The 21,705-nt window shown below is 52.6% G+C and overlaps 1 protein-coding gene across 1 annotated transcript; it reads left to right on the top strand.

Annotated features, from left to right (window-relative positions):
• The first annotated feature begins 3,378 nt into the window (after positions 1 to 3,378).
• On the top strand, positions 3,379 to 20,612 carry LOC100907859 (Adenosylhomocysteinase like 1). Its single transcript, XM_029112226.1, has 9 exons — positions 3,379 to 3,448; positions 14,632 to 14,778; positions 15,818 to 15,918; positions 17,551 to 17,622; positions 17,801 to 17,926; positions 19,114 to 19,337; positions 19,528 to 19,680; positions 19,853 to 20,059; positions 20,279 to 20,612. The coding sequence occupies exons 1-9, from the start codon at positions 3,379 to 3,381 to the stop codon at positions 20,610 to 20,612; spliced, it is 1,434 nt and encodes a 477-aa protein (XP_028968059.1).
• The last annotated feature ends 1,093 nt before the right edge of the window (positions 20,613 to 21,705 follow it).

Below are 21,705 nucleotides of genomic sequence, written 5' to 3'. Positions count from 1 at the left end.
GATTTTTTGGTCCTGCTGCCCGCTATATTCGTCTTACTGTGCACATGAGCCGATTTTTAGCTGGAAGCTATTAATTCTCAACGCTTTAGTAACGCTGTATTCAGAGAGCCCGCAGAGTGTGAGTTCCGCTAGCCGGCGAGCTACTTCGAGAGTGCTGCTGGCGCAAGGTGCAGGCGTCGCGCCGCCTCAATCGGACTCGAATGTAAACTGTTTAGATCTTCATTTGGAAAAAGGCGAAAAGCTGAAACGAGAGAGAATCCGAGGGAGAGGAAAAAAAGACTTGAAACAAGCGAGAGCTCTTGTTTCGTGAAGAGTCTTCTCGGGTGTGGATTCACTGTGAGCGAAGCCCTTTGACATGATGAATCGAGGCTTCTAAATGACGACGACGATGAAGAGGAGCATTGCGTCGAGTTCTCAAAAAATGACAGGGCCGGAGGTCGCCACGCTGTCCTCCGGGTCGGCGGCGGTCGCACGACTACGCCAACGGTAGTGCTCCCGAGATGAACACGGAGACGACGATTGCGATGTTTATGATGGTGACACTGTGATTCCACGTGTTTTAGAAGTAGCTGTACCAAACGAGAGAAATCCGTTCCAATCAACGGCGACGGGTGTCATGAGCTCTGAGGAAAGTGGCGTTTTTAATCCTACGGACGCTTTCTGCCGATTCACTTGAGGGAGCCGAGACCATCAACCAGGCGACCGAGCGTGCCGGCGACCGAGCGCGGGAGTATCACGTCGACGACGGAACCAAACGTAGACAACATGCAGAAACACGTCGCTTTCGAGGACGACGGAGGCAAATCGAGCATGCGGAACGTTTCAGTAAGTGAAGAACAATTTTTTCCAAGGTCTTCGGTGTGGAAGCTCGTCGTTGACGAGTACGAGCTGTTGATCCGCACATTAAGTGCGAAGTTCAACGTTTGTGCCCGTCGCGAAAAGCTTAACACGGTTTCACGTCGAACCAGACACAAAAACGAAGCTCCGGGACGATGGCGTCAAGTGAAGGGAGCGGAATCAATATCGAGAGCGGCTGTCCTACGCTCTGTTCACACTTTGGGCAGCAGCACTAACAACCCAACTCACTCACTTTCGTCGCTTGTGATCGAAATAACCGCTGTCGTGCCGAATGTACTTTGTCCATCTACCGCCAAACTCAGCGACAGCACGCTGACCGCGAGAATTCACGCGAACACGACCGGGAGAAGGGATCGATTCGGTCACTCCCCACTAGCATAGAATATGTTTTGTGCGCGGAAAATTCAAATTCGACGAAAAAGCGGATTACTCGCCAAACGCAAACAAGAGCAAATGCTTCAAAATAGTGGAGTCGATTACGCGTCAGCCGTGAGAGAGTCGGATCCAAGTTTAAAAAATCGCCACAATGACAACTTCCGGTGCGAACCTCGTTCTATTCTAGCGCAGTCACTGGCCGTCTGAAGAGCTCTTGCTAGGACGAAGGCTGTTACGTGTTTACGCGGGCTGCGGTTCAAGTCGGCTCCGCGGGGCGCTGGTTCTTTCCACAGCCGGCATCACGTGATATCTCTCCCCCGGCAAAGATCTCCTCTTCTGTGTGTCTTTTGCCTGTGTTTTGTTAAGTTCCATCCTCGGCTGGCTCTGCAACCACCAGGACCACCGACGGCGCGCAACCATGGTCAACGTATCCGATGCACCGACTGGCTTCAAGGTAGACACAACAATCTGACTGAGGTTCAAGCCGTAGCCGGCCTCACCTAGTCGCTTTACCTAGAAGGCACACAGAGGACGACCGACCGCCATGTTGATGACACGTTGAGGCTGGGGAACACGTCTACCAAGCTACTTGACAAACAAATGGATCGTTGTTCAACAACGATCATCACCCTACACACAACAGCCAGTCGCTACGGATCGCCGCTCTCCGCCATGCGTCGATGTTTCGAGATATGTCCAGGCTCCGATCGATTTTGGAGTATGAGGTCATAGTCACCCTGAGCGCTCGCTCGCCCTCTCTCTCATCGCTGCTCGTTCCACAACACGTTTATCCAAGAGGTCCGGAAGCCTTCCGGATTCCAGTCTGGCAGGAAACCATAATCAGGTCTCCAACTCGTAGAACACCGACCAAACAGAAACGGCGGATTTCACACGCCAGACTTATCTGCGTCTGTTTTGTTATGTTGACAATTCCTCGCTTGTCCAGAGCGAAAGAAAGAGAGAGGCGCAGCACAATCTGACAAGGGTGATTTTTCAGTCTCAGAGGAGACTCCTTTGTGACAACGGATGAATCATTCTCCTGATGTCGGTTGATTATTACCTTGAGACGTCGGGCGCACCGCTCCAAAGTCTCCACCGAGCTGCACAATAGCGGACTAAAATTCTGCTCGAAACGGAGAGGAAGTTATGAGACACGGCCAGTCAGTTCGTCCGTCCGTCCGTCAGTCAGACAGTCGCTCGACCGACCGGCCGGCCGTCCGTCGGTCCGTCGAGCGAGCGGGCAGCTCTCACTCAACGATGGGCAAACATGAAGTTGAGAGTGAAAACAAGGCTCCAGAACACATGTGTTCTCATAACACACACTAGGGATAACACTCGCGAGCAGTTTGCATCTCGGCTCGCGAACTCTCTCACCCAGGTGCTCCAGTGAGCCCATTGAATTTCTGTGCTCGTTCACTCACTTCCCGACTCGGGAAAGCTCCGACATTGTCCCAAGTTCGAATCGATTTTCATGCACGAGATGGATTTCAAAAACTTTCAATCGGACCCCGTTGATGAGTTTCCGGAAAGCGAAACGGCAAGTTCGAGCTCCAAGACGGGTATTCGAGATCCCCCGGCTGAGGGGAAGGGGCCCTTCAGTATTTTCGTATCGGGACTCAAGCACCTGCGTGAGCGAGAGTTTCTGAGGGCCTGCATGTGCCAAGTGGTGTGCTTTGATTTGGTGGAGCTCCTGGGTAGATGTTGCGCTAATTCTAACATGAAGCAATTTTGCTATCTCCCCTCACCTCCTACTGCTGCTGCTGCCGTAGTGCGTAGAAGACAACGTAGAACTGAGCCGAAAGCTCATCAGACCAGCACGGCTTCGACGTGATTCGCTCTCTTCGCTGGCATCGTATCCCAGACATTAGGCTAGGCACTGGTCGCCTTGGTTGGCTGGTTGGTGATGGTGTTGGCTTGGGGATCCACAACAACAACAGCAACAACAACGACATCGGTAGCCGCCGCAACAACAACGACAACTACACCGCTGCCGATAACATCAGATTTTAGCAGTTACACAAAGAGCAGCAGCTTTGAGCACACGTACCCCGAAAACACAGTACTGATGAATGCCTTCAGGGTGTGGGGGGTCTGAACCCCGATGGACCCTCGCCCGCCTTCAACCAGGTGCGCCGAGGACGAAGGATGTCGTTGCCGGTCGCCAAAGACCCAATGGCCCGAAGGAGGAGCAGCGCAACTTCAACATGCTCTTCGTGTAAGTGTTTCCGTCTCTGCCCACCGGCGTCGCTCACGAACCTATTGTTTCTCATCGGGGTTTATTTTCGATGATTTACTTCGCGATAAGATTTTGGAATTCGTGTCCCTATCGGAGTAATCCCGGACGTGCTCGATTTGCCGCGGCGAAGAGTGCAAAGCGATTTTTTCTACACGACGGAGAGTGACCGAGGCCACAGACAATTCACGAATCCTCATGGAAATTTGTCGCGAGCGTAGGATTGAAAACGCTGGATTTGGGATGAGGTGGGGTGGGGAAGAATAAGAGGTCACTTCGCGTAGACATCATTGGTTCGAGCAACGGTGAATGGCTCGTCTGGTGTGTTGATAATCGATTGGCAAATGATCGCGTGAAACTTGGACGTGATGGTGTCATATCGGAAACAATTGAATTTGAGGATGTCTCTCTGACAACTGTGCTGGCGATGGGAACGCCGCTGAGAGTTTGCTTGGCTCCCCGATGACAAGTTTGACGACCCTCAGCGAGACGCGGATAGTGTCAGCCGTTCTCGCCAGCGCCGTTCGCTCGAGAAAAAATCGGGTTGGAGATGTCGCCGACAGGAGCGGTGAACGTTCTCACCCTTAGCGATTTTCGTGCTCCACGAATTCAGCGGATAATGGTTTCCATGATAGGTCGGAAGAAGCTATTCTCCAATAGTGGTCTAATCCTCCTGCAATTCTCCCGGAAGTTCTCCCTCCCGTTCTTCCTAATCGGATTCGGGACAGAATCGAGAGGTTCGAGGAAGTGTTTGAATCTGCCAGCTACGACCTTGAGAACTCCAGAAGCTTCGGTCAATCTCCTCAAAAAGATGCATCGCGTAGAATATAGATGAGCGGCCATTCGTTTTGAGCCACCATACGGTGCTCGGCACGTACCCCCAAGCATTGAATCCAAATTCTCGCTTGAATTTCTTCTCGGCCCTAATATTTCTACCCTAAGCAAACCATGACGAGAACTTCCGGAGCGAGTTATTCTTCGATCATGCTTTTTCAGTGAGAGGCCGCTCAGTCATCCCGGCCGTTTCCTGGTTCGGAGCAACCATATTCATCAACGTCCTTCATTATCCATTTATCCCTCCTTCGATCCATTTATAATCGCTCGATGTTTTCCTCTGGTGTCGAAGCCATGAGCTAAACGAGAAAGAGTTTCCACTATCTGAGTGCAAAATCTTCCGGCGCTCGAAGCAATGGAGGTGTCAGCTGTGTCCGAGAACGGGTCCGCTGTTCAGAATACAGCGATCCCGATCTTAGCTCGACAGACCGAGGGAAAGGGATGGGAGGGAACGGTGGGTGTTCAAACGTTTATATGTGACCCCCAGATGGGTGATTGAGGAAGGTAGACAACATTGAACATTTCCATCTCATTGACTGACTGAGAGATACAACGCTGTACGTCTGATTGAGAGCAAGGATGAGGGCAGATACCTCCCGCCAGTGTTTTGACCTAGGGTCCCTCTCCCGAAGGTCTCTCCCGCTAGCGGTCTCACATGGCACTGCCTCGAGAGCAGAGCCGACGACTCGGCGATGCCAAGTTCATCTAGTGTTCGAAGTCAACTTCGCTGATGGTGTGGAGTTAGCTTCGTGCCCGTCGTTAGTGCCATCGGAGTCGATATCGTTAACGTGATCGGGCCACCTCCTGGCCGTGCCGTTGCCGTGCCAGACTGTTTTAGAAGTGCTAAGCTAAACTAAACTCTCGGGGGAGTAGTAGTGAGACCCGACTGTGAGAAAGGGGACCGCTCCGCGGCCTTTCGTGGCAGCCACAGACGAAGCGCGCCAAGTACGCGCCAACGGCCACGGAATGGAAGACTTGTCCCCGAATTCGGAAGGGGTCCCCCCAAAAATGAGCGTTCAGAATAGACGGAAACAGTTCGCCAAAACCCAATCGACTTTTAGCCAGACGTTTTCCGGTGAGTGGGTTGCTCTTCTTCCCTTGGCGAGGTCCCGCTCAAGGTCAGAGGATCTCAATCAGCTGTTACGCGTTCGTCTCGATCGAGCAGGAACTCCTCTCCGGGAAAGCGGGGGAGGTGTCGCAAGAGACCCTGAGAGGGCGGAATGCCAATCTGACGATGCAAGCGTAGAGCCCTCGGAATGGAATCCATCGGTTTCTGAACCTGAATTCAGCCGAGGCTCGTTGACAGCTTGCCCGGTGGCCTTGGGAAAATCTCCAAGAATTCAGAGGAACCTAATTCATTTTCGAAATCGGCCGCGAAACTCTGCCCGTTTTCACTATTCACACGCCTGACGGCGTTTCGTATTCATGATCAAACCCGATGAGGCTCCAATCTGAGTCACGAACATTTGTGGTCGCTCGCGATGTCGTAATCGAGTTGAGTGAAGTTCCGTGTCCCATTACCGCAACTGCGGATCTCATATATCTTTTCTGATCGGCATTCGATAGGAAAGTTGTGACCTCGCTCATCGGTGGCCCGGGTGAGAATTTCTGACGACCGAGGTCCGTGCCACTGCCGAGGAGTTTTGCCCTCCTCGGTTAGTTCCTGATTTTGATTATTATTCATCCCTGGACTTCGAACTATACACTCGTTTATTATCTCCGACTTGCGATAATTGCTGTCAACGAATCATAGCCCCAGGCCCTGCTACGCTGGATGACCACGTCCGTGCTGACGAATCGCACCTTCTTCTTTCGGTCACGCTCGGGGTCCGTTGTCGAAGCCGACTTGATGAGGGTGCGAACCCGAAGAATCAGATTACCAGCTCTGTGTCTATTCGCTGACGTCGGCAGATGATTCGCGGATTACTGAAGAGGGAGGCGCGGGGCTAAAAAAGACGAGTCCCTCGAACAGGTGGTGCAAGCTGACCGATTGACTGGACCGGAATACCATGGAATACGACCGGAATCGCAGATGGGCCTCGATCCCATAGACGGGTCACAGAATTCGTGGCTCTCTCTAGAAGGGCGAGCATACAACTTCGGTGACTCGCTCTGCCGATTCGTTTGCGTACGAGTTTTTGACATCTTTCTCGGGTTGGCTCTGGAGAGTGCTAAATGTCGGCCGTAGCACTTGGTTTGATGCTGCTATCGCCGATGCGAGATGACCGCGCTGAGATATGGACGACCGTTGCGAAGACGAAGAAGTCGTCAGAGTCGTGCAGAGGCGGTCCACAACACTGTTGCCATTGCTACCACCGACAGTGCTGCTGGTGTGGTAGTGCCGTCGTGGTCGTCGTGCATCTCAGTGGCTGACTGAGCAAGCGGAATAAATAGAAGGGAGACGCATATAGAACTCCTCGAAGAAAAACAGGGAGATACTCGGACCGCCCGGCTGATGTCACTTAGAGGCTCGAGTGAGTTGACCCTAGCATTCGTCCGTCCATCAGTTCGGTCGGCTCGCTTGCAGACGATCACTTCGACTAAGCTCAGCTCTCTCCTGACCACGCCGCGTTGCGCGCGTCACTGTCTGTGATGATGATCGTGATTCAGAGATCTCACGGTCTTCGGGTCCTCCGTTCGAGAACTCATTTTCCGAGGGATATGAGATGGCCCTCAGCCACGGCTCATATTCGAATGGAGCGTCCCGAGTCAGAGGCGTGTGAATCTACGAGGGAGGGTCAATGCTCAGGGGAACCCCGGGAGAGTTCACAGGACATTGTCGATGAGGGAGTGGGAGCGAATCAAGAACATCGATTTGGCCATGTCCGATGACAGGGGTTCCGGTTGTTGGGGGATAGGCAGTGGCTATAATCAGGCATTCTCATGGGGGAGTGGGTGTTTGTTTATCCGTCGGAATACGGCTACAATTAGAGGAACGTACGATCAAAGGCTAGGGGAATGCGCCGCTGAGCGAGAGGGATCGGGGGGACGAAGCGAGAACCCAGCTCTACTCTCCATCTCGTGTGTAAAAGGGAATGACCTTGATTCCGACGCTCGAGAAGAGGGAATCGGATGAGGAAAAGAGTCGACCTACGTAGCCCAGCGCATCGGTCGGGATGACCACTCTGAACACGTTATGGGGAGCGACGCGTATGATCTCGATTTATCTCGACGTCGTTCTGTCTCAGCAACATGGCACGGGGGCGAGGTTCAGATTCGAGTAGATCGGGTACGATGGGAGAGCAGGACCTCACCGGAGAAGATACGAGTCGCTATCGGTCGCACTACGAAAATTCCAAAACTCTGGGGAGCGGCGTATCGAATCCGATGGTTCGGGTTCTGAGAGCACGTCTGACCAGCGTTATGAGGGAGGAAGTCGACTCTCAAGCGCGAACATGTCGCGAGGGAAAAAAGTTAACAGCCCCAACAGGGAGGACTGTCTCTGACAGAAGCTACGGGGGAGAGGGGGGCGAGTTGTGAGAAGAAATCTAAGGGTCGACTTGCCTCCTCCGACTGCGGATCCGAGAGCGCGGAACAAGTGCTGACGTGTCGCACTGTGTTTGAGTCGACTGTGAACATGCACTGACACACTTGCTTCGGAGCGAGCTCTGGGACCTGCCAGAAAAGTGGCGTGCCCTTTTACGGAGTGACAAGCCGTCCTATTTGCGGGACATTGTATGTTCCCTTCATTTTTGGAAGGTGCAGTTTTTCACCTCCCGACGAAGAATTCCAGAGCTCTTCGAATTCGTGCGACTTTCCGTCGTCCTGATTCCTACCTATTTTCATCCTGACTCTCTACGCTCTACGCTATGTGTTCCGTGACCTTCCATAGTGTGTTCGAAATTCACTTCTTTGGTTCGATACGCCCCTCGAGCCCACCTTGATGGTTCTCCGCCGCTGCTTCGTCGAGGAGGTATCGGAGTTTGCCGTGTCTCCCGAGTGCCGCTGACAATTTTCTGACTTCAAAGGCCTCGACTGCGGAGGAAAAAATAACTTTGGCCGACACGTATTTCTCGTCGGTATTTTTTTTCATCGGGGAGGTACCTGGCTCGAGCCTGGTAGATTTGGTTATCGTTATTCGGCTACGAAGCACTCCCTTTCAATCCGCAACATACATTGCGTAAGGGATGATACATTGGGAATGACGATCTTCTGGGGAACGGAAGAGAGTCATTCCGCCCGCACTTCTCCATCTTCTGACCGGTCTCTCTTTTTATTTCGCGGAGTCGACGTGTAAACCGAGCCGGTCGCCAATGAAATTCGATATCTACCACTTTCCGCCCCTCGATTCCCCACCATGACGTTCTTTCTGCTCCTCCTTTCGATTCCTTACCGCCCTCCGTTTTCGCTCCCTTGGAGAATCGGATCGAGACGAATATGATTCGACCAAGTCGCTGATGTCGTCATAGTTCACCGCAGCGGCTTTCTTGGCCGTAACCGGCCTCGGCTAAGGCCCATCTGAGCTCTGGCGATCCGCCAAGGGCCAATGCGTCAATCTGCGGCGAATAATTTGGGGCAATATGATTTCCTTTCCACTTCATGTCCTCACTTAGGATCTCTTTCTGTGAAAGAAGTTCGATGATCGATACGATGAGGGCTCGGCATTCCCGAAGCGCTCCTTCGTCAGAACACGGGGCGCAAAACCTCCGGAATCGAGGACACTGCTCATTCAGACTCGAAAAGCGAAATCAAAAGGAAATTCCAAGTACGCGACATTAGAAGCTCGCGTCCCAAAGACGAAAGTGGAGCTTCAGGAGCTGTGTTCTGCGATACCTTCCTCGCAAGTCGTTGTTCTCCCGGAGACAAGGAGTTCGTGGCTCCAATTTGTCAGATCGTACGCACTCGATTTCCGATGCTAAGGAGGACCTTGCTCGATCTGTCGAGGAGGGGATAAAAACTCGCGGAATCCGCTTCCTCGAGAGCATCGATTGTCGGTCGTCTGATGTTCAGCCATGATTGATTGAGCTGCGGAATATATCGTTTTTTTCGGGGGCATTGAAAGCGTGCCCGCCATTTTCACCGTGCTTCCGGATTTTTCCTGAGCGGTGTGTCGTTCGCGTCCTGTTCATGAAGTTTTCTTCGAGCGCTCCCTCGACTTACGAATCCAGCTCCCCTGTCCCTGTGAAGGACAGGCACTTGGGACGAGGTGGGTCGGAGAGACGCTAGTAGGTGGGCGGATTTACGCGAGGGGTACACTAATATACTTACATATTTTTGGAGTTGGTGAGTAGTTTGGTAAAACGAGCGAACCGGTTGACACTCCCCAAAAATTACCGTCCTCGAAGTTTGGAAGGCCTATGCTTCCGACGATATTCCCTGACGATTGGAATCCCTAAGCCAATGATTCGATGTCTCCTACCTCCCATGAGCACGATTCTTAACAGCTTCTTGCGCCGGTGCAGACGACCAAATACTGGGATGTTGTGAAACTTTGACGTGCTCAGAATGATTTCAAAGATAGCGAGGAAATTTTTTACAACTGGCTGTTCACTAATGAGGACGTTCTGCTTTGCTTGTCACACATTGTCTCAAGCCGTGTGAGTTCTCAGTGTTCATTCACTTGAAACTCCGGCGATCGTATTCGAAAGTCGCCGTTCCGGTCGGCTTCTGAAATTCATCCGGAATGCCTGAAGTCGTAATGGATGACGTGTTCAGTGACGACGAAGATATCCAACGAGCCAACGAAAATGGGAACGAGGACCACCGCAGATTGTTATCTTCAACTAGAGAGACCCTTTGGTCAACGTGTGAGTCCCGCCAAGCGGAAACGACACATAACTGTAACATTTCCGACCAAGTGACGAGTCCATGGACCCGAGCTTGCGTGTCCGAGTGAGCCGCTGTCTAAAGAAAGGAGCTTTGTCGACAAGTTGGGCGTCTCCGGAATATTTTCGTGGATACGAGTCCATTTGCGAAGAAGAATATCTCGTCCGTCGCAGCTGAGCTATAGAAACCGTCCTATGGCTGTGATGACGTAGACAACGAGAACGCTGCTCGGTGATTCTCAAGAGGGCCGTGCGGAAGTCTTGACCGTTCGGAATCGAATTCAAGTCCCTAGAGGCCTTCCGATGGGGCCGACAGGATGGGGCATTCGCTCCATTCATAGCACGGACCCATATTCGATGCAAGCCTTTGACTCATCTCATCATATTCATCATGACCAATACTATAATGCACGAGGAAGGCGATGTTCGGGAAACCCCCACCGACACGAGTCATCGACTAATTTCGGATTGCGTCCCTTCATGACTACGTCTTTGATTGGGTGACATTGGGGTTTGAATCGCGTACGTCGCAACAAATATCGCGGCGGAATGCTCGATGCATCATTGCAAGAATATTTGCGCTAGCATAGAGTAGGCAGAGAGAGAAGCTATTTCTCGAGCCGTGCAGTGGGTAATAGACACCAGACTTAACTTACAAGGTATTCGAAACGAGGAATGACTTGTCATCTGCCAGATACCGCATGAGGTCTGGAATACCAGAGATTCCGAGCGAGTCTCCGGGAAGTGGGTCGCGTTCGCAATACTTTTCACTCGGAACAAATGACCAGCGTCCGAGTTCCTTTCGCCCCTTAGTCCTCCTGAGCTCGTCCATTTTTCTCTGTCTGCCGGAGTTACCTCGCAGCTGGACCACAGCTGCAATATCGAGCTACAAGCTCCGCCTGACGTGTGCGGCGGTGGACTACGGTTGGTTAGCTCCCTGGGAAATTGGACGTTCACGGCAGAATTCCCTTATCTGACTGAGTGCACGCGGCTTCAACAAACAAAAGCCCGCCGAGCCCTGTGACAAGGTCAGGTCGCGGTTTCCCCCGGAAATGCTCCCACCGCTTTTATCTCCAGCGTCGTTCCCATCGAGTAGTTGGTATCCCCCTTGCGCTTCTGGTCTCGCGGAAAATCCGCTCGGGATGGAGATGGATCTCGGCTCCGATGAATTTCAATGCGAGATAGATGTATGAGTTTGTCTCGTCAGGTTACCCAAGCGTGTTTCAGTGAGTCGTAAGTTTCCGTGAGCATCGGTGCGTCTCTGTTGTGGGCGGAATCCGCGCTCAACGGCAGGGTAGTAGCTGAGCCGACCCTCGGAATCCGCAAGGACGGGATTTCCTCTTCGCTTGAAATTTTTTCGTCGCGTGGAGCGACGAAACCTCACATTAACGTTTCCGCGAACGGATGCAAAATCGAAGGCGTCGACTTCCCAGCCGCGAGAGTTCCCAGCTCGACGCGCGAGCTTAATTGATCCCGAGTGGGGTGTGTCCCTCCAGCTCTCAGATTCGGCTCTTTCGCGTCGCCAACAGAGTACCGGGACCCCTCGGAATATTCCTCGGAGGAGTGACAGATGTCTCGCCTCATGAGCATACTTTCTGATTGAGTCGGACGTCTCGTCAGAGTTTTTTGGAGCGAGTTTGGGCTCAGAGAGTCCTCGACTGGCAAGAAAACCTCGACAGTTGAATCTTCTCCTGCAGAAGCTCCCGAGGGATAGGAGCTCTCGTCGTCATGTTTTCCGCTCGGATTGCTTGGGCGACCGATTCGGAAGACGCGATGGAATTCGGACAATGCGGAGTGACGTCGAGAGGAGTGAGCACGGGAACTCTCAGGGGGGAAACGCCGCGAGAGGAGTGATTCTTCCGACGAGAAATGAGCCAAGGAAATATTTCAATAGGAACATTGCGAGCCATGCCGTTTTCTGCATTCAACGTCCGCTCATTCAAAGAGGCTGCGAAAATTCAGAGTCATTCTCCCATTGGCGACATATTGCTGAGTAAGACCCTGTTCGCCGTTCCTTGGCGAGTGTTGGCGGGAAGCACTTTGTGTCCTAAACAGAGCCTTCCCGACCCCAGCCTCCGGGACCGTTGTCGACGCGTACTCAATTAGTTGTGATCGCCTTTGACTCGACCCTTACGAGTTGCACTTCCTAGAAACAACGTTTAGTCCACGCAATTTGCGCGAAAACGGTTTTCGCTTGGAGTCGTAGGTTCTCTCAGAGAGAACTTCCTTTCTGACCGCGGGACTCTCAACAATGGAGAGCCGCGTTTCAGCAGTCGACTATCTTGTGAATCCGGCTCTGAACGGAGTCAGCCTTTCTTATCTTGGAGAGCCTCCGCATGAAGCTAAGCAAGCGGACGCCATAATTAGCTGCGAGTGTCAGCTACCCCCTCTTCCCCCCGCCCTTTTTTGTTTGGGGGCTAGGAGGAGGGGAGACCGGGGTAAACTTCGCGGGAATTGCCGCTGAGGTCCTCGAACAACGTGAATGCAGTCCGAGAGGAACATTTGAAGAACGACGATTCTAAAGGACCGCGGTTTGCTCTGTCCGCAGGGGGGCTGTGTTTTGCTCACCGAGGCGTCGTTGATGAGCAGAAGTCTGGCGGCGCCGTGCCAAGTTTAGACGGAATCAACAGCGTGAAGAGCAAACGAAGTCAAGTGAAGATGGGAACCGAAACTCCAGCGGCTATCATTGGATGCTCTCCAACTCCGTATTATAGCATGCTCACTGGTCTCTGGGGCTCGCACAGCTGTTCGCGATACGGTGTCGAAGCGAAATTGTTGATGTTGCCATCGAAGTAGCCGACGGAAAGTTTCCCCGGCCTCGGTCTCAGCTGCAGAACTTTGTTGTTATTGCTGTCATTTCCAAGGGACAAGTCGAGCAATCATGTTGACATTGAGTCGAGACGATGAGCATCTCGGGGAAAGCATGAAAACAGCCGCAGACGACGTTCGCCGGAGGAGGGAGAAACATTCCCGCAGGGAAGGTCTCATGTATCGCCTTGCGCTCACTTAGTACGCACTTGTCGGAGAACGGGAAGACTCGTGGCGACTCGAAGCCGAACCCACTTCAATTAGGCTTTCAGCCAAGACAACTTGCCTGATCGAGTTTCGACCGGTCGATTCATCTACGGGTGGGATTTATGGCGTTCGACATCCGTTCGGCCGCTCTCCATTTGCGTTGAATCAGGGCAGCTCGGTCGCCCGCTCGGAGGTCGGGAAAGGAAAATCGCTCTGAGTGAATAAATTGTTGATGCAAGGAGTGAAACTCCGCCGCCGGCAGAAAGGTTCTTAAGTGAGGTTCTTGCTCCGTGATCTTTCATGCGAGAGGTTCGGCCCAGATTTCGCCGAAAGCCTCCCTCGACTCCCTCCGATCAGCATACTTCTCCAAGAATTTGCGCCTTTGTCACGTTGTCGGTGAACCGAATGAAGCAATCTGAGTTTTTCCATGGAAATCCCGGCGTCGGCGCGCGGCATCTCACTCGGTGGACGAACTCCAATCGGTCTGAGAAAGGTTTCCGCGAAAGAACTGGGAGCCCGTGCGGATGAGAACAGAAGATAGCTTGCGAAAGCGTTTGGAGGACTCGGCACTGGATCTATGCGCCAATGGAGCAACAACACGTTTCTTTTGATGGCGGCTCTTATCGCTCGAGCCGGCCGATGCTTCCCGGAGCGTGGAAGCGTTCCATGAAATCAGGACTGAAGTGAAGGGAGGAAGGGCTCTTCACTTCCTCCCTAAATCTATTCGAATGAGGGAAAATTATTTTTGTGCCGCATTCCTTCGGGCACGCGTATGGGATCCAGTGTGACTGACTGGGGTAGGAAAAAACGTATGAGCGAGCAAGCGGCATTCCAGGGGTTTCGTGTGAATCGAAATTTCGCTGCCTTGCTTGAATGTTATTCCGGTCCCTATCCTGGCATAACCTCGTGAATAAGTTGTTCCATTACCTCCGCGGGTGCGGGAGATTGCTCACGCGAATATGAAATAGAGAGACCGTGACGGAGAGATCGATGGGGGAGGCTCCGCTTTCGGGAAGCTGCATCTGAATGCACGATTCCCGGAGACGTGTTCCGAGAGGACTCGGTGCCACTCCAAGCCGCGATTGTCTGATTGATTGATCTTTGTCCCTCCTGCACGATCGGGTCTGCACCCCGACGTGGGCATCCGGAGTCCGCGAGCCGCGAAGAGCGTCGAGAAATTTTCCCGGGGAAGTTTGATCCTCGTCGAGCAAGCTCGGCTGCTCAGAATTTTCGCCGATATCACGCGCGAGACAGGCGTGCTCGGAGCGGGCACGTCTCAGCGGCCGTGACAATCTCACAAAGAGAATGATCGATCCGCCTCTAGCGGCCTCTAGACTATCCAGGATGTAAATTACAATGGAGGAGCTGCTGAACGAAGATTCCGTAGTTCTCGAGCTCAACGGCGGTTCCACAAATTTTTGCATCCAGAGTGGGACCTCGGAATATCTTCGGGAGAATCGAGGGCAGGCGACGAGTTTCCCCCGAAGCCCGGGAGCTGTCTGTTGCCAGATCCTTCTCTGCTCTTAATAAAAAGATTTTTCCTGCTTGCAGCATCATATACCGACACGAGTTCGGATGACGAAGGAGTCTCGCCCCGGGAGAAAGTTCAAAAGTCTTCGAAAGGCTTTACCGATTTCTGCGTCAAGAACATCGGCCAGGCCAGCTTCGGACGTCGGGAGATCGAGATTGCCGAACAAGGTAAAGTAACGACATGCGAATCCGTGTCCTCTTTCTGTTTTCAAAGGGAGAATTTTCGCTAAAAAGGTATTGAGAGCAACGAAAGGATCCTCGTGCTGCAAGACTTCCGTAGGTCGGATAGACGAGTAATCCGCGCGTCACACCCGAGGCGTGCATGATAAGCCGATTAGGTAGACAAAGAAACTCTCGGAGAGAATTGACTCCGGTCTTTCGAAGGAGCTTCGCGACGCTGCCTAGAACAAATGGCGATTTCTCACGTCGAGACAAACCTGTTTTCGCACTCGCCTTTCCTTTGTGAACATTCTTATCGGCTTCCTCGGGTTTGTGACCCGATGATATGATTGAGGGAAGGAATTTCCGGGCTCCAGTCGCCACTGCCACGACACGGTCCACATTGGACTCGATGCAGATTGCAGATTTCCGTCGTGAAATCTTCTTGGAATTTAAAATGGAATATGCCGATTCCGATTCCCGGGCATATTCTACAATTGCCTAAAGAGCTAGGGAAAACGCTGAAGCGGCGAATATCGTTCAGATGACTTTGAATATTGATATTCAGGTCTGCCGTCGGGTGAGGGTTCGTGAGAGGAATGAGCGTCGTCCCCTCTTCCCTCGAGGCTTGTGTGGCGCTCTGGTTCCCGAAAATGAGATATTAGAAATCCGAGACGCGAAGGTCGTTAGGATCCATGGAGGAAATTGCGGCGGTTTTCGCGTCGCGATAGAAGGACTAGCAGTTCAGAACCCTATATTAGCACTATCTGCTCGCTCTAGGAATGAGGAGCAAACTCTTGCTCTCGACTCCTCAATCGAGTTCGTGTTTGCTCGGCTCTCGATGCCTCGTCTGTTCGATTTTCGCTCTGTTTCGGAGAACATCATAGTGGGTACACATGGCAGCGGAGGAGAAGAAGGAGAAGAAGAAGAAACTAGGTTCCGTTCTCTCCTCGACTCATTCCATTGTCGACATTCGGGAGACTTCTAGCCCAACTTTCGCATGAGCTAATTATCTATCGGAGTCGTAAGTTTTTGTTTTCATCCACAGAGATGCCCGGAATCATCGCACTGCGTAAGCGTGCCGAAGCGGATAAACCCCTAGAGAGAGCGAAAATCGTCGGTTGTACTCACATCAACGCCCAGACTGCGGTTAGTAACTATTATATGTTGTAGGTCGGAGCCGAGACCGCGAGAGCTCAACACGATGCTCTTACCGTCGCGTCGAAGGCCCCTGAGTCCCTTCGATGCTCTGTATCGGTTGATTTTTTCTTTCCGAGAAGCTCGACCCTCAGCTCCGTTCCTGTTCGTTTCATTCGCCTCTATCAGGGTAATGGAGCGCCTCGCACTACAAGTAATACTTCCCTCGAGTGTAGCGAGACGATTACTCCGGAGCGCTAGGATTCCCCCCTCCGATCTTTGTGATCAATCGCCTCGATTCCGAAATATTTTCCCCTGGAGCGTCCGCATTCTCCTCGACACTTATCGACCAGGAGAACTCGCTTTCTCTCTCCACAGCGATGCGTTCGGTCTGATAGGTCAATCGACTCGGATGTCTCCGGGCCTTCTTTCCGCTGAAATTGAGGCTTCCGAAACGGGCGTTCCCCCGAACGTCTTGCGTGTCAACTTGCCTATCGGGCTGCTCACGCGTCAGCCCCGGAATTCCACGGGAAACGGGGAGCGGGGGTGATCTGAACGTCGAGGCTCAATTTGATCTCCAGAGCTCGGCCTAGGTGTCAGCGTTTCACAAGCCTTCTCTCCCGACCTCTCGTCAAGCTTACCATCGCTTTTTTCGCCCTCGATCCCATCGAAGACTATCTCGCCGTGTCAGACATGTAGATGAGCACCTCTCCCGAATATAGAATGAATTCCCGCCAGCAAATCAATACCTGTTCCCAGCGCGGGGGGGGGGAAATACGGGAATGAATGAGCCGTTCTGAATTGGAAAGGAGGACAATCGTTCCCAGACGCCATCTCCGCAGCGGTACGGGAGACTTTGTCGCACAACGTCTGAGAGAGACCTTCGTCCCAATCGGACAAGGCACAATCGATTTACGTCCACTGAAAGAACGCGTGTACTCCTTTCATTGGGGACCGATGAACGTTCGCTCCGCATGCAATTCATGCGAGGTCGCTCGCCTGTTGGATCTTGAGGCTAATTGCACACCGTGCTGTGCAGCGAGTCCGCTGCTTCTTGAGAGGACTCTCCAGGGGATCTTCCTTGGCCAACGCCGACGTTGTCGTTGCATGGCTTCAGCGAAACATACGTCCAGATCTGTCGGAGGCTTGCTGTTCGCGAAGTGCCCGCCTGCTGAGATGTACGTGAGCACAATGTGGGCTGTCTTGTCGTCCTTGTTCGGTTTTCCATTTTCTGTCGTTCGTCTTCCTGGCACCAGCCATGCCTGCGAGCGTCATCGAGCAGACCCGCACTTCTATGCCTCACGTCGAGTCCACGACTTCGTGTCTGAGAGGGTTGAGCTCATTTTACGTCGAGAGGCGGAATCGTTCCGTGAGAACCGGAGCGGAGAAATTTACGACTTTTCTACCTTTACGATCCGAGAAGTCGTCCCAACCGCTCACTCGATATCTGAAGTGATTTCCGAGCTATTCTCGGGTCTATTCCCGGAGTCTCCGCCGCCCGGGGTCCGAACCACAGTCAAGGCTCCATGCCATACGGGAAAACAGGGATTGAATCATTCGCATCGCGGAAACCCTTAGATACGCGTAGAGCGAAAAGCTGGAGGTTGATTGTCATCACCATGATCGAATTTGCTCTCTTTGCAGGTGTTAATCGAAACGCTCGTAGCCCTGGGAGCAAGCGTTCGTTGGGCTCCTTGCAACATTTATTCTACGCAGGTAAATCACGAAAATGATAACTATTCCTCTAAGAGATTAGATTGAAACAGACCTAGTTCGGTCCCATCGATTCGAATCGGAACTATCGTACATCCTCGTAACGGCACAATAATCGTCATTTCGACTCGGAAGACGCCGAATCTTCAGCGATAACGCTCATCATTACCTCTATTTTCAGAATGAGGTGGCGGCCGCCTTGGCGGAGGTCGGCATCCCAGTGTTCGCGTGGAAAGGCGAAACCGAGGACGATTTCTGGTGGTGCATCGATCGCTGCGTCCAAGCCGACGGTTGGCAGCCCAACATGGTAAGCGTTTTATCGACGGATCCAATTATACCCCGCAATCCGCAGAAGCTCTCTGACGAGGTCACGGAGCTGCTGCGGGTGAACTCTGCCCGGATATGGAATCCCTCAACCATGAAAGTCCATTCGCTTCGAGATCCTTCGGGTGAAAAGAGCGACCGCTTCTTCCCTCCGCCAGCGATCGTCTCGAGGCCTACTTACGGAGCGGAATTCCTCGAATCGGAGCTTTGATGGAAAATACAGCTGTGCAGCTCCGGGAAGAGACCAGCTGAGGCCAAGGCTCCCTATTCGACCCCTCTCCTTGGTGGTTATTCGATACCAGTTTTCGAGTGCTTGAATAGGGGGAGGGGGTTTGCTGACCGCTGTGAGGGCGATCCAATCTCGGCATTTTATATATTATTCGCCCTTCCTTCGGTGCCGACGGCTGAGACTACGTGGCCGAAACACGAGGGGAAGGCTCGCAAAATGCTTTGCATGTGGAATCCTTCCCCGGGGGTCGTTTTCGACTTAGGGACCTTCCTCTCCTGAGGTCCTTCGCGTGCCTCTCGGCTGTTTCTTTTCGCTGTGTGGATATCTGGAAACAATAAAAGCGAGCGAAGGAGGCGGCGAACCGACCGACGCGTGAAGACATAAAGAGCCGACTGCTCGAACGAGCAACGAGTCGAGTTAGTCCCTCGCCTGCGTTGTTCGACTCCGGCTCGATATTCCGGAAATGCGAAGCTCGAGTTTTGACTGAAGCGGAGGGAGCTGGTCCCTTCACTTCGAAAGGAGAGGGACTGATCCGAGGGACTCCCGGTAAGTACATCCGAGTTCCCCCGTCGTCGTAACGATGGATAACGGCGCGAGAGGCTCCGAGTTACCTCGCATCCATATAAATCGCGGCTTTTATCTCGTCTGCTGTTGCCCTTGCCGCCATTGAGTCGTGGGCTCCCGGTATCGATGGAAGGCGAGAACGCCTCAATGCTTTGCAATCCGTATAAGAACCGAAACTCGAGAACGACCAGAGCTCCATCTGGGTCCCCGACTCCAAGGACATAACGAATTCAGTGACGGCGCGGGAACGGATACAGGGACTACCGGATGAGATTGTGAACTCTGTCTTGGGTGGGACATCGGAGCGGAGAAAATTGAATTTGTCGTCGTCTTAATAGAGTTCACCCTGATTTCCTCTCTTTCCGGTAACGATGCAGATACTCGACGATGGAGGAGACGCGACCCATCTGATGTTGAAGAAGTATCCAGCTACCTTCAACCTGATCAAAGGAATCGTAGAAGAGAGCGTGACCGGCGTTCACCGCCTCTATCAACTGGCGAAGGCTGGAAAGTTGAGCGTGCCAGCCATGAACGTGAATGATTCGGTTACGAAGACCAAGTTCGACAATCTGTATTCGTGTAGAGAGTCCATTCTCGACGCGTGAGTATAAGGAATCTTTTCTAGCACAGAGGACCCGAGTGATTACCATAATATATTCCCGGGGAAGGTCTGGATTTAAGTCGATAACCAAGCTCGGAGAACCTCGAGGAGCTCAGATCCTAAGTTCTGAGATTTACGGTATTCCCGGCACGTGTGCGGAATTCATGTACGCTCTTATTCCTCCGTCTAGTTTGAAACGCTCGACCGACGTTATGTTCGGCGGTAAACAAGCTCTTGTGTGCGGCTACGGTGAAGTCGGCAAAGGTTGCTGTTCCGCCCTCAAGGGAATGGGCTCCGTCGTCTACGTTACTGAAATCGACCCCATTTGCGCACTGCAAGCCTGGTAAGTCATTTAGGATCGCCGACCTCGAGGCAGCTGCGATTTTGAAATAACATTCGCCCGCTCCGTATTCATGACTATCGATCACAGCTCAAATGGATATTGCGTTCCAAAGCCTCACGTTCGCTCCGGACTTGTTCTTCCGGAGACTTACGAGCCGCAATCTTCGTTTCAGCATGGATGGCTTCCGTGTTGTGAAGATGAACGAGGTGATCCGCAACGTCGACATCCTCGTTACAGCAACCGGAAATAAGAATGTGGTCACTCGCGAGCATATGGACAAATTGAAGAATGGATGTATCGTGTGTAACATGGGTCATTCGAACACGGAAATAGACGTTCAAAGTCTTCGAAGTCCCGAGCTCAACTGGGAGAAAGTTCGGTGGGTACCTGAGTCCGAGTTCTAGCATGTATTCAATGAAGTCGTTCCCTCAGATTTCGATACACAGACTCTCTCCGGTTCAGGGGACTCTCGCGCACGCTGTCTGGCGAGGTCCCAGACCCCGCACGATCGCGCTCGTGGGATCGACCGCATTGCCCAACTTATTCATGTGCGCTCAGGCCACGGCGGATTTCTGTAATCGAATGACGGTATTTTTAGGTCGCAAGTGGATCACGTCATCTGGCCCGATGGAAAACGTATCGTTCTGCTCGCCGAGGGCCGCCTGGTCAACCTGTCCTGTTCGTCGATACCGTCGTTCGTGGTGTCCATCACCGCGGCTACCCAGGCGCTAGCCCTTATCGAGCTGTTCAATGCATCGCCCGGACGCTACAAGTCCGACGTTTACTTGCTACCGAAAAAGATGGACGAATACGTCGCTTCTCTGCATCTCCCAACGTTCGACGCCCACCTCACCGAGCTTACGGACGAGCAGGCCAAGTACATGGGGCTCAACAAAGCTGGACCCTTTAAGCCGAACTACTATAGATATTAGACCGTGCGCTTCAGGACGACCGTCCCGCGTGCCTGTCTCCACTTCCGCGCGCTCACGCGATGCACGCGTCCGCGCTCAACCACCGTGTGGGTACGCGTTGGGCGCACGGACCAGCGAGCGTGAATCGCGACGCTGAGGCGGCTCGGGAGGATTCCAGCCTGCCTCGGCGTCGAAACGCGGGTCGGGTGGTCGAGTCGATAGGTCCGGGAAACTAATTAAGACTCGCATTTCGGTTGGAGATTTCGATCTAGAGATGAGAAAGTGTAAGCGAACATGGATAAACGGAATACGTGACTGAGAAGCATGCGAAGACACGCAAGTATTTTCCAGTCGGTTTCAATCGACGACGAGTTGTAACCCCCTGTTCGCTGCTTAGCTAGGATAATTGTAAGGAACTCGATCCGCCGATCGGGTGATTTGATGTGAGACCGCTTGCATGATTGATTGGTGGACCGATCGGTCGATAAAGAGACCCATCGATTTATTGACGAACGTTCTCCCCCATCAATCTCGAATTGCTGGCATGGGCCAACGTAGGAGATGAAACAAAACGAAACCAAGGTGCATCATTGAAAATAGGGAAACGAGTCGAAGCGGTGGTTCGAAAAGCCGGACTCAGTTCTTCTTCGGGATTTTTGGAAGAAACTGTTTTTCCGCTCTGAATCCGCTCTCTCGCTTGTCACAAAAAAATGGCCAAATCGGATTTCATTCCCTGCGACGCTTCGCAGCGGTTCAATGTGACCGTGGATCGCGCGGAGGAGCCGCGATTCGGACGCTTGAGGCCGCGAGATTTCCCTCGGATTCGCGGACTTTTTTTGAAACGTCTCCGACTTTCTGGAGGGAACATTGATATTTGTATGTGCATGTTGTTGACTGCGCCAAACACGATGTTAAGCGATGTGCACAATTGAGACGACTTCGAGCGGGGTCCGCGATGAGGAGCTGCTGCAACGATGGATATTGGATCGAGAAGAACGGGAGTCCTACCAGCTCGCTTGACTGCGGTGGTAATCTAAAGGCTAATCGACTTAGGTTAAGGATGAATATGACGATGATTGAATTTTCGGACCCGACAGGAAAGGGATCGATACAG

Source organism: Galendromus occidentalis, unplaced genomic scaffold, assembly GCF_000255335.2.
Source record: "Galendromus occidentalis unplaced genomic scaffold, Mocc_1.1 scf7180000077486, whole genome shotgun sequence".
NCBI lineage: Eukaryota > Metazoa > Arthropoda > Arachnida > Mesostigmata > Phytoseiidae > Galendromus > Galendromus occidentalis.
Note: the sequence above shows the minus strand (reverse complement) of the source record. Positions and strands in the feature narration are given on the sequence as shown.